Below are 13,317 nucleotides of genomic sequence, written 5' to 3'. Positions count from 1 at the left end.
AGTTGGATGACCGGTTCATTGGACCATACCGAATTCTGGAGCAAATAAACCCTGTCGCATTCCGTCTTGACCTTCCTCGAACCATGCAAATTCACCCAGTTTTCCATCGCTCCCTTCTTACCCCTGTAGCACCCTCGCATCCGCTTCGTACACCTACTACACCTCCCCCTCCAGTAATTGAGGAAGGCCAGGAGGAGTATGAAGTAGCCCGGCTCTTGGATTCTTGTCGAGGTTGTGGTCATCTTCAATATTTGGTGGAATGGAAGGGATATGGGCCAGAGGACAGGTCATGGGAACCCATGGAAAACCTTCACGCACCCAACTTGATCCTGCAATTTCATAGGAACTTCCCTCGGAAACCCGGTCCGTCGGAGCCTTCAGGGAGGGGGCCTGAGGGGGGGATAGTGTTGTGAGTCAGCCTGAGAGTTATTCTTCAGAAGAGGAGGAGGCAGCAGAACAAGCCCTCACTCCCTCTGAAGAGATAACACCGGAACAGCAAGACGGGGCCTCTGAGCCAGAAGACTGGCCGTCTGAAACAAGAGAACAGGAACAGGGAAGAGAAAGCCTTTCACCTTCAGGGTCTCCTTAACAAGTGGAGAGAAGAAGAGTAAAAGGTAGAATGGCACTGCAGCAAAGGAGAAAGTCATCCCGGCTTCTGGGCAAAAGATGTAAGTTGGCGCAGGAGGAATCAGAATCTGAAGCCGACAGTTGAGCTGAATCACCTGGAGAGTCACGAAGAAAATATAAGCAAGACTGACCGTTAAGTGCCTCGTGGGAGCAAATGTTATTGCATGCCGGCTGTCTCTGACAACCTCGTCTGAGATTTATCTCTTATGTTGAGAAGCTTTATTTGGAGTCCAGTTTGCTGTGTTCTTGAACTTTGAAGAAAGCTGTGGCCTGCAGCCAAGACCTTAAGGGTGAGGAGCTTGCGTCTGTCTGTGACCTTGTTTCTGAATGGTGCGTGTACTGTTTCTGTGCTTACTGAGGAGCTGCCGACCCCTCCTGGCAAGAGCAAAAAGCGTCAGGCTCTGCTTTATTCAGCACCGATACATTGCTGTGTGGAAAGCAGAGACTCAGACCTGCCTGTACACAACAGGCAGAGGTAGCAGGAGCTGGCTGTAGAATCTGGCCCTGACCATGCAGAGCAGGAGCAACTCCGGCATGCAGCTAGATGTCTACGCAACAGACCAACACAAAACTGTAAACTTACTTAAAACATTATGAGATTTTTTTGCTATTTTTTTTAGTGTTAGTGTATTTTATGTGTGGCCCAAGACAATTCTTCTTCTTCCAATGTGGCCCAGGGAAGCCAAAAGATTGGACACCCCTGCTCTAGATTCTTTGAAAACCATAGCTATCTAGACCAGCCTAAACTTGGTAATTTCTTAAACTGTTCTCCTTCCCAGTTAAGAGAGAGTCATGGCTTTCAAACAAACAAACAAACAAATAAACAAATGCTAGATTTACTCACATAAAAGATTGCCAAAGGGCCTGAATGAAAGTCGATTGCAATCCCAAAGATAAAGGAAAATTGGGATACAATAACATGCAGTGCTGCTCCAGTGAGGTAAGCATTCATTAGAGATTCTGACAGGTAGGTTGTGACATATCCCAAGCCGACAAAGCCTAAAAGTAACTAAAAGGAAGACATAAGAGAAACAAAAATAAGAGAACAGGAGCTGTAAGGCCTAGGCAACCACCCCGGCCTCCCACAATGCCCTCTATATATGATCTTCAAAGCAATCATCCAAATCAGTATCCTCCAAAGGCACGGTCTTGGAGTAAAACTTTCTACCTGAATTATTCCAACCAAAAATGTTGTCGAGGCAGTAAGAGTCACGGCTTCCATATACATTTTAACTGAATTTTCATCAGACATGTTGACCAGAGTGCTGCTACTTGGCAATGTAAAATTGAAATTAAGAGATTTCTGAAAGTTTGCTATCATCGCATTCAGAATGGTGAAAGAACCTGTTGCCAAAAGAGGATGAAAATAAATACTAAGCTTGCCAAAATCAATACATTCATTATGCTCAAAGCATCAGTTGAAATGTTTCATAGAGGGTATAAGTAATCAGTTGTTAGTTGAAGACAGAAGGAAAAGAAGAAGACCCAAAAAGAGATGGATTGACTCTATAAAGGAAGCATATTCTTTAATTTACAAGACCTGAGCAAGGCTATTAAAGACAGGACGTTTTGGAGGACATTGATTCATAGGGTCGCCATGAGTCGGAAGAGACTTGACAGCACGTAACACACACACACATAAGTAACCAGTCTGGATTGACTATGCAAGACTAGTTCAAACTGCCTAGGGACCAGGGGACGGGGCTGCAATCTTACTTTTTACATGCGCAGAGAGAAGGTTGTGAAGGGGCACCTCACAGAGTAACGCTACACTTGTCTGCCAGCCTGTTTGTTTAGTCAATAAAAAAACAAACAGCACAAGCTCTAAATAGCAAAAAGCGAATGCTATAATTAAAGGCAATGAGCATAGAATCAACACACTACCGCAAACACAAAAAACAAACTGCACCATAGGCATACAGAAAGATAACACTTTAGAACAGCAACAAGATGAATTCAACAAGGCAAATAATAGCCACAAAGTTCATTCCCAAAGTTGGCAAGGGCAGTAGCCGGTCCCGTTGGAGCCGATCAATAACGGGAGCTGATGGTCATGCGCAGAGCAATGGTGATTGGAACAATGTTGGTCATGCGCAGTGAAGAAATGGAAGGTAAGCAACAACTGGAAAGAATGAGCATGTGCAGTACACAGATTCGGCAGAACAAGAGTAGCGCAACTTTCAAAAATTGTAACAAATTGGTAGCTGTATAGAAATTCGAGATGTAGCCTCAGTGTAGAAGACAAGATGAACAGAATGTGGTCTCTAGATTGTTAATCACGTTTCACTGGGGGGCTTCGTCAGCTTGGGAGGGGGAAGTGTGGGGAGGAGTTACTTAACGTGTCTATGTCAACTTACATAAATATAATTACAAAAGTTAAGAAATCCATATAAACACCAACTTAAGATGGTACAGTTGAGATTTAAACTTACCAATAGAGGGAAATATCAAATAGTCAATGCAGCATTTAAGAGATAAGCAGGTTCATGTTTCAATCATGACATCTCTAAATCAAAATGGCTAACCTTCATTATATACTAACTGTTTAAAGGGACCAAACAATAATTAAAGAAAGCATGACAAGTCAAATTCGGTATTTAAACCAGATGGACTCATGGTTTTGAACATGTGAATAAATTTACATTCATGCTGCAACAGTATACGTTTCATGTTGGTTTGATTGTAAGGATGGGGTCTAAATTGCCACAGAACAAAAAAATTGAAATCGCTGTCTCCGTGTCCCTTTGCAAGGAAATGGGATACAAGTGGCGTGTCTTTTACCCTTGCTCTGATGTGGGAACAATGTTCACAAATGCGGGTGTGAATGGCGCGCACAGTGGAGCTGATGCCTGTTTGTTTAAGCAAATGTTCTCCTGCTCCTTACCTTGGAACATCCAGCAACATGCTCTTCCCAGGGGTGGCAGTGAACAGGCTAGTCTCAAAAGAAGTAGGATTGACTTGGCTACATCAAACAGAAGGAGCAGAATTGCAGCCAGATCGCTACTCCTTTTTTTCTGTTTTTTTTAAAAAACACTACATTTATTGATGCTTTAATTTTTTTAACATTAAATTTATAGACAAAACAAATGTTTTGTATTTATTATTTTTATTTTGTAAGCCACCTTAGCCAGAAATCTCCAGATTTCTGGAGAGATGGGGGGGGGGATCTAAACACACAAACAAATAATACAGGGAGTGATACAGAAACAAATATAACCGTAACAGCAAAACCAGTGAAAGGAAAATAATAGCCAAAAGCAGGAGAAAGAATCACTGTTATATAATGAAATAATAAGAAATCAGACTTAAAGATGCAGGTAAAACCAAATCTTACCCAATGTTATTAATTTGGCCTGAATACCTATGCAAGCCATTTCAGACAGATGAACATGTAAATCCTCCAGCCTTCCTAAAGGCTGCCTCTTCATTAAGTATCTCCCTGGTATTCTGCACCACACAGCTTAAGACCCACAAAGGGCAGTCGCTTGCGCCCAGTCTGGCACTAGGGGGATACCTGCTGGTTGCTTCTGAACTGGGTGAATTAAAAGAGATAGCGCTGCAGAAAACACATCTGCAGACACCCCCAAGCTACTGTATCCTGGCCGCTTGAATAAATGAGAGCTGGGAGAGCAGCATATGGACAGATTGAAGCAGTGCTACTTATTGCCCAGGTTTGAGCTCTTCTGAGCTACAGTGGTGACAGCTTTTAAGTACGTTGACATCCTTTCCCCTCACGAGATGTATGCAGAAAGTAGCCCAGGCACTTCAGAGGGAGCCAATAAACACTGATTTGCTTTTACAAAAGCACATTTCTTACTTTATGCAACATATACCTAAAGGATTTGTATGGTTCAGGTTAAGTCCAGCACTTATGGATCCTATTTTTCTAGTGGGAGACTGCAGATTTCTAGTCTTAGCTGCTGCAGAGATGAGGACAAAAGTTCCCAACATGATTGTAAGCAAAGTCCAACCAGTTTAGCATCCTGCTTCCCACAATGGCCAACCAGGAAGCCCACAAGTAGGGAATGTTAAACAACCTGCTCTAATGTCATCCCACAAGAATTAATAGTGCATTAATTTTCATATATTTCTTTTGAAATGCTAATTAAATATTGTTATTGTTATTTGCAAGTGTTATGTATCTCTATTATACAGAGATTTTTTAAAAATAACACATTCATGTTAACTAATACAGGTTAGAAGATACAAATTAACAAAAAAAAAGTGAAAGGGGAGCTGCCTACCATCTTTGCTGACAGACGTAAATAGAATCTGCACACCCTTTAGACTCATTTAATAGAACAGAGCAATACTTACCAATAGACATATGGTGTGAAGTTCCAAATATGACGTATGTTAAAGTGGAGAAAAAGGCAGAATAAAAGCCATTGACAACTGGTAGTGGTAATCCAGTTAACAATACTCCTGATAGTCCTGAAAGAATGTATGTTTTAAAAATTAGTTTCTAGATTATTATTTTTTACTATTATGGAGAGTAAAAGATAATATTGAGGCATTGTTCATTGCGTATTAACAGGACAATAACCTGCCTTTGGTTATAAGCTAAGTCTCTCCCATTATTATAACTAATAATAATTTGTGTAGTAGAAAAGAGCAAGAGTCCAGTAGCACCTTAAAGACTAACAAAAATATTTTATGGCAGGGTATGAGCTTTCATGAGCCACAGCTCACTTCTTCAGATACAGCTAGAATGTGAAATCTGTCTTTAAGTAGAGGAGAGTGAATTCAGACAAGCATTAGTATGTAAATGTTAACAGTATGTAAATGTGAATAGCAAGCGTGATGGGATTAGGTGTGGTATACAGAAGAGTCTGTGATGGAGATGGGTGTGGAGAAAGCTCATACCCTGCCAGAAAATATTTTTGTTAGTCTTTAAGGTGCTACTGGACTCTTGCTCTTTTCTACTACTGCAGACAGACTAACACGGCTACCCACTGTGAATAATTTGTGTAGCCCTTTTCAGTTTATAATGTTCTTTATTAGCTCATTTGTGTTAGTCAAAGACCTCGCCACTGTAACACATGCCCTCGTTACATCTAGATTAGATTACTGAAATGAGCTCTATGTGGGGCTGTCCTTGAAAAGTGTTTGGAAACATTGATTGGTGCATAAGGTTGCAGCCTGGATGTTGACTAGAGTGGGTGGAAGGGACCAGGTCACTCCAGTCTAGGCACACTAGTTTCCAGGTACAATTGAAGGGGCTGATGTTTACCAAGCCCTACATGGCTTGAGACAGCTATACCCGAAGGACTACTTACTCCCTTATGAACCATCCTGACCACTACATTCATTTTATGACGCCCTGCTGCAGCCCCCCCCCCCTTCTGAAATTAGGTAGGTGGCAACTTGGAAAGAGGGCCTTTTCGGTTGTGGCACCAAAACTCTGGAACTCTCTCTACAGAAGGACTTGCCTGTCCCCTTCTGTTGCTGTCTTCCACCAATGAGTGAAGACTTTTTTGTTTTGTCTGGCATTCCTTCCTTCCTTGTTTTTAATAGTTGTTTTTATGTATTTTATTGTATTGTATGTTTATTTTAACTTGGTTTTAATTGTTTGAATGAAGTGTTTTTGGTTGGTTGTAATGGTTTTTAAGATGTGATTTGTTTGTATTATATATGTTTTTATTCTGTTAGCTGCCTTGGTGGCCCTGATGAAGGCAGAAAAATGGGATATAAATTTTGTAAATAAATGAACAAATAAATAAAGTTTGCCAGAAAGTCTGTGGGTTAGAGATGAAAGGGTGCAAGGCAACATTTTGCCTGCTGTAAGTTTGTTACAATGATTCCTTGTCATGACAATTGAGTTCCAATGCATGACAAACAGTTTTAGCCTTCTAAGCTAGCCAGTACTCTTTCCCCCCTTTTTCACTGTTAGCCAAGGTTCCATCACACGTTAAGTTCTGTTGTTTGCATGTAATTATGTCAAATGGCCTTCAGTGTGGCTGCTGTGCAATTGTCAAACTAGACGTGACATATGTAGGTCTGTGATAAGTTCCCCACAGGTTTTTAAGGATAAATAACAGCTGGGGTGGATGTGGATGAAGAGAAATTTGGATACAGGTCATAGTGTATATGGACAGGGTTTTTAAAGGCATCCCTCCTTGCTGTTTTTCCAACCGCTGTTGGACCTCTAAGAGTTGCTATTTGTCTCATGGAGTAACATTCACCATACGGGTGTCTGTGCATTTTCTCCTGTAAGAGATAAAACATAGTACAGAACGCTGTTGCTAGACCTCTGGTTAGAGCCATCTACCGGGACCCTGACATTACAGCAATTACATGGGCTACTGATCTGCTCCTGAGCTTCATTCAAGGTGGTTTAGTCCTTTAAAGCCCTATATGGCATGGGACCAGGGTATCTGAAGGACCAGCTTCTCCCATACATTCCTGCACGGGAATTAAAATCACAGGGAGAGGCTGTCTTGGCTGTCCCACCAATCAAAGAAACTCAACTGGTGGGAACATGAAAGAGGGCCTTTTCAGTAGCAGCCCCACAATTATGGAACAACCTCCCCGAGGAGGTACATCTGGCCCCCTCTCTTTCAATCTTTAGGAGGCAGTTGACTAATTTAATTTTCATGTACTGGGAGTCCTAATTGGGGGTTTTAAATTGTGTATTTTGTGTGTTTTTTATAATTGTTCTATGTATATTGTAAGCCGTCTTGAGTTCTGCAAGGTAGAATGGCAGCTAATAAATCTGGGTGACTCAGGTTTGATTTCCCTTTCTGCCATGGAAGCTCGCTGTGTGATGTTGGGCCAGTCATAAAAGTTTAGCCTAACCTATGTCACAGGGTTGCTGTGAGGATAAAATGAAGGAGAGGAGAATGATGTAAACTGCTTCAGGTCCCCATTGGGGATAAAGACGGGGTATAAATGAAGTAAAATAAAAATAAATAAATCCAAGAAAGCAATTAAAGTTGGGAAAATGGTAAAAAAAGGGTGTGTAGTTATGTTTTGTCCTTTTAGGAGTTGTACTATGAAGGAACTGGAAATGCAGCTCTGTCTTTCCCACACAGGGCTTGCAGTTGGTGCAACCCGCCCCAGGCTTGAGGAGAAGAGCCAGGCATCAGGCGGCTTCTCTTTGCAAGCGACTGCCTTGTGGCTTCGCTCTCATCTCTCTCTCCAGGGCCCAGTGGGGCACTTGCACCTGGCTGTAAGGGAAGGGGAGTCCCGTAGAAGGGAAAGAGTGAGGGTGATGGCAAGGAGGGGGTCATGAACTCTCTCTTGGCAGCTGCTGGGTATTAGCACCCATCCCAGGGCTCAACAAAAGCAGAGAAGTGGCCAGCAGTTGCACTTGAGAATGAGCACTCAAATGCCTTTCCCCACTCGGATGTCTCCCCCAGATTCCCTGAATCTCTTTATTTCCTCTCCACAGCCTCATCACTAAATGTCTCCCTTAGGAAGACTGTGTCACATGGACCTGCCCAAATGAACGGATGTGTCTTCTGGAAAACCCCAAATTGTCCTGATCAGCCCCCCCTTTGTTTGTTTGGAAGTGAAATTTTAGCAATAAAACACTAAAAATATAAAAATAAAGAGAAGTGCAACCAAGGAAAAGATTTAGTGTTTTATCACTAAAATTGCACTCCTAAACAAACAAACAAAAGGCAGGGAGAGCTGGAGAATTGCGATCGTCATGCTGAAAAAAGCAGCATTCCCTAGGAAAAACAAAACTAGAGTCCAGGGGAGGGGTTGGATGAGAGCGAGAGAAACAAGAATAAGGGCGTGGGGAGAGAAACCTGATGTTGAGTCTATGCATACAAGTAGCACTGATCTGCTGAGATTTGGGCTCGAAGCAGACATAAAAATTGTGATTAAACAGTATCCTGAAACTGTGGGGAAAGTGTGACGAGGGAGCGAAGTGACTTCTGAAGGTCAGAAAAATCATGCATTACTCCAATGAAGCCCCGAAGCAGTCCAGTGGTGATTGCAACACTATCTACCCATGCACAAATGGCCTAGGTCACAGAGCAAATGGAGGAGTCCTTGTTTCTATAGCTTTCTCAATAAAATCTTAATGACTGGAGCTAGGTCTCTGTATTCTGCAAATTATGTAAACACTGTTAAAACATAACCAACTCCCTCTGTAATCCAATCTGAATTATGTGTGTCTCCCTGCCTTATCCCAACATCTTTCCTACATAGGGTTGGTTGTCTGGCGAGGCAAAGTTTTCCCTGGAAATGACACCAGTCCTCTTTAGGAATTGCTGGAAATTCATAGTGAGGTCTGTTGTCGCATTCAGATTTTCCCATAAGTGACATTATGCTATCAGTCCAATAGCCATTTTTCTCCTGCTGCCACTCTGAGCAGTGGCAGGAAACAGGAGCTTGGGGGCAGGGAATCTTCCACCCCCACCAAAGGGTTGGCAAACCTGTTCCTGCAACAGCTGTTTACTATTTATAGAACTGTTCTCTCAGGATTATGTCTAATGATGCCTTGGTCTGGATAAATACATGTTGAAAAACAATGCTATGTAAACTTTTAAAATCATTTTCATGCAAGGCACAGACTTACACAGAATGGCATGAAAATCAGAACTCAGAAGAAATTAATTCTAGTTTCCACAAGCGTTACATTCTTTCACCATAATCAAATTACAGGCTGCTAGTCTGTGCTTAACAAAGTACATACCATATTTACTATTCACTTTTGAAGAATATGTTTTCTAAGGAGGACTGCTTCACAATTTAGCAGAATGAGAAAAGGAAAAGGAAAAAGAAAAGGAAGTAGACATCTCCTTACCTTGAAGCATCTGTACCATCCCTACACTTATACCAGCATGCAAGTCCCCTAAAATCCATTCTGTGATATGATATGAACACATCCAGTTTAGAATGGGAAACATCTTGAGCATTATCTTCCTGAATCTTTCCCATGAGAATCTGAAACAAATCAGACTATGCAACTAAACAGTGTAATGTCTCTATCTAGGAAAAAAACTTTGCAACTAATGAACTAGGCCACTTTTGTCATGGTCTCTGACATAATTATGGTATTTTGTGTACATGTGCAGAATTAATTCCATGTAGAGCTTGAGGTTTGTGTAATGAAGAGCCTGGCAACAGCTTGCAAAATGCAAATGTCCTTAGAACAGGCTGACTGAATTCTCTCAAGGTCTGAATTCTTTCAAGAGCTAACTAACTTACCCTGGTCTTGTCCTTGAAGGGAGAAGAACAGAGTCATTCTTCACTATCTGCCAGAAAGATGTATATGAAATTACCCTTCCTGATTCAGCTGCCAGCTGCTCATATCTCAAGAGCAGAAAAGTCCTGCTATCCTCAAACCTTGAGAAGGTCTACTCAAAGACCTCAAGGCTATAAGTGCAGTAAGCTTCTTGCTTTCTATAACCTTGCTGAAGGCTATGTTTCCTACTGACCAGATGGTTACATGTTACAATGTGAGCAATAATTGTGTTTTATGATTTATATAGTTATATATTGTAGATTTCTAAATAGTCTCATTTAATGTGTATTGTACTGAAGATGAGAATGGTAAGAAAATTGAGTATATGGAGTGATCATGGAGCTCAGAAATGATTGTTTATACTTTAAGCAAAATAGACTGAAAGGAAAGGAAGCCCATATTTGGTCATGGGGAGAAGCTAATAACCTGAACAGCTGCAACTAAGACATTATTGCACTGCTCATGTTATCTGAAAGTGGGGAGGAAGATAGCCCTCCTGATGGTAAAATCAACACTCTTAATGAGTCTGAAACAGTATAAATACAGCCACAGTTAGCCCAGAGAATCAGAACCTTCCAAAGGCTCTCAAGAAAAGGCTGACTGGTATGTATGGCTTAAATACATTACTCTAGACTTTATGAATTAGATACTTTGAACTGAATCAGAATAATTTGACTGTTATATTTTAGAAGATGAATTTTGAAACTGAATAAGTATGTAAGATTTGCTTGCTTTTACTTCATACATTGTTAATACATACATTGTACTTTGACAAGAGTTTTTATAGAAGTGTTAAAGACTTGATAATCTGCATTTACACATATTTTACTAGAAGTATTTCAATAAAAAGACTTGCTTTTTAAAAGCAGGTAAAGTTGTTGAGTCCTGCTTGCTCGATGACTGGCTGAATAAGATAACTTCACTTCTCAATAAGTGATACATTCCAAGAGCCTGTCATCTGAACAGCACGACCCGCTTCACTTTCTACATATTAAATTCATGATTCTTTCTTATAGACCAGTGCTACTCACTTCGCACCATGTAGAGAGCCACATTCACAATTACCACCAACCAAAAGAGCCACATTGGCTTCCATTCCTGGCATGAGGCTTGCACCTCAGGGAGACTTGCAGCTTACCCATGTCCCCCGGCAGCAGCTATTTCAAGGTAGAAACTACTTAGCAGCAAAAAGCCTCACCAGCGAGGGCCTTGCTCACTTTGGACAGCATTGGGGAACAATGCTCAGAAGAGCCAAGCCACTGAATATCGCCCAAGCCACTGAATATCACTATTCTATACCTTGTGGACAGTTCTAGAGCTTCTTTCTCCATTAAAAACACACCTCTGTGTATGGTGGCCTTGTACAGTTTATTCTTTAATAAGAAATCTACATGCAAATAAGAAAATATGCTGTGTTTTACTTTGGAAGTGAATGACTCTAAACATATCAATGTTATGTTCAGGAATGAATGAGATATGTGTTCTGCCTCTGACTTCTCATAGCATTCCTTTATAAAAAGAAAATACCATATTGTTCAACTTGCTACTTTCAGCAACTGTTATTTGCTTGGTAGATCACAATGGGTAGTCTGCCTCTAGCAGCAGAAAAGAGCAAAAGCCCAGTAGCACCTTAAAGATTAACAAAATTGCTGGCAGGGTATAAGCTTCTTCAGCTCACTTCTTCAGTTACAACTAGAATGTGAGTCCATCTATCCTTAAGTAGAGAAGAGTGAATTTAGACACCCAATGGCAATAGCATGCAAATGTCAATACCAGGTAAATGACATTAGCAGGCAAGATTGGATCAGGTGTGGTATGCAGAGGGGTAGTAGGCATGAAGAAATCAGTATTGGTACTGAGACAGGAATCCCAGGTCCCTATTCAGGAGAATGCATTGTGTTGAGCTTCATTATTAGGTATAATTCAGCAGTCTCTCTTTCTAATCTCCCATTGAATTCCCTCTGTAAGAGAGACTGCAGGATTACAACTAATGAAGCTCATCACAATGCATTCTCCTGGACTGAATAGGAAACTGGGATTGCTGCCTCATTGCCAATTCTGATTTCTCCACGCCTACTACCCCTCTGCATATCACAACTGATCCAATCTCTCCAGCTAATGTCATTTACCTGGTATTGATATTTGCATGCTATTGCCATTGGGTGCCTGAATTCACTCTTCTCTGCTTAAGGATAGATGGACTCACATTCTAGCCGTATCTGAAGAGGTGAGCTGTGACTCACAAGAGCTCATACTCTGCCTGTTATTTGCTTGGATACCCATTCCAAAAAATAGGGAATTGTGACATCTAGGTTTTCTTTTATGGTATCCTCACATTAGAAAGCCAGAATGGAAACTTGCTGGGTGACCTTGGGCCAGTCACACACTCGCAGCCTCAACCCTGGCAAATAATTGGAATACGTCCAAAGAATACCAGGTGTGTGACATGGAGGCAGGCAATAGCAAACCACCTCTGAACATATTTTGCCTTGAAAACCTCACAAGGGGTCGCCATAAGTCAGATGTGACTAGATGGGGGCAGGGGGAATCTTCACATTACAGGTAGAGTATCCCTTATCCAGACATCCCATATTTAGACTGATCCGAAAACCAGACCCTTTGAGGTGGCGTGCAGGAAGATACGTGCTGCCTGTTTTCAATGTTTCCTCTCACCTAAAAAAATAAAATACAGTGTACACTGCATCGTAGGTGGAGACTGAAGTCTGCCGTTGTTAGTTTGCTTGTTGTTTGTCTTGTTTAACAGCTGATACAGGTATTCTGGTGAGATAGTTACACCTTTGCTTTCTGATGGTTCAATGTACACACCATTATTGAAAATATTGTTTAAAATTACATTCAGGCTATGTGTATAAAGTGTATATAAAACATAAATGAATTTGGGTCCCATCTCCAAGGTATCTCATTATGTATATACAAAAATTCCAAAATATTCCAATATACGGAAAGATCCGAAATACAGACCACTTCTGGTCCTAAGCAGTTCGGATAAGAGATACACAGCCTGTACTAAACTCATTGCACTCCCTGAGTTGGCTATAGGACTCCTTTCCATAATGTGGGCCTCGATTGCCAACAAAGTACATTTAGGACTTCACACAAAAACAAAAGTCCATCTTATCATAACTAATTCTATACCCTCCATGTTATTGGTGATGTGAAATGTACAAGGTACATTTCGTAAACAATACAAACAATTTCTAACATTCTGCAGGAAAATGGTTTAATGTTGCTCTTACCTAAAATACAGTTTTAATGTTCATTTCAAAAGAACGAAATTCCTGATGTGATACTAACCTGCACTGGATCCTTCGTCTGGCTTGTGGGGCAACAAAATCCTTGTCAGTTTGGGAATAAAACCTTTGGTCATGATCTCGTTGGAATTCTTCTTCATTGTATACTTTCCTGTTAATGTTGTATGTTACTCTCGTAGGCTGTCTCATACTGGTAATTTCAATATCTGGTTCCAT

The 13,317-nt window shown here is 41.1% G+C and overlaps 1 protein-coding gene across 1 annotated transcript in view; it reads right to left on the bottom strand.

The window, feature by feature from the left end:
- The window catches only part of SLC26A8 (solute carrier family 26 member 8), a 58,654-nt gene extending 45,337 nt beyond the window's left edge, over positions 1-13,317 (bottom strand). The window contains exons 1-5 of the mRNA XM_056844776.1: positions 13,145-13,317; positions 9,389-9,528; positions 4,945-5,061; positions 1,796-1,971; positions 1,472-1,636 (exon numbers count right to left, since the gene is read on the bottom strand). Of these exons, the coding sequence (XP_056700754.1) occupies positions 1,472-1,636; positions 1,796-1,971; positions 4,945-5,061; positions 9,389-9,528; positions 13,145-13,317 (771 nt within the window). The remainder of the gene's footprint in view (positions 1-1,471; positions 1,637-1,795; positions 1,972-4,944; positions 5,062-9,388; positions 9,529-13,144) is intronic.

The sequence above is a fragment of the Euleptes europaea genome, chromosome 2 (genome assembly GCF_029931775.1).
Source record: "Euleptes europaea isolate rEulEur1 chromosome 2, rEulEur1.hap1, whole genome shotgun sequence".
NCBI lineage: Eukaryota > Metazoa > Chordata > Lepidosauria > Squamata > Sphaerodactylidae > Euleptes > Euleptes europaea.
Note: the sequence above shows the minus strand (reverse complement) of the source record. Positions and strands in the feature narration are given on the sequence as shown.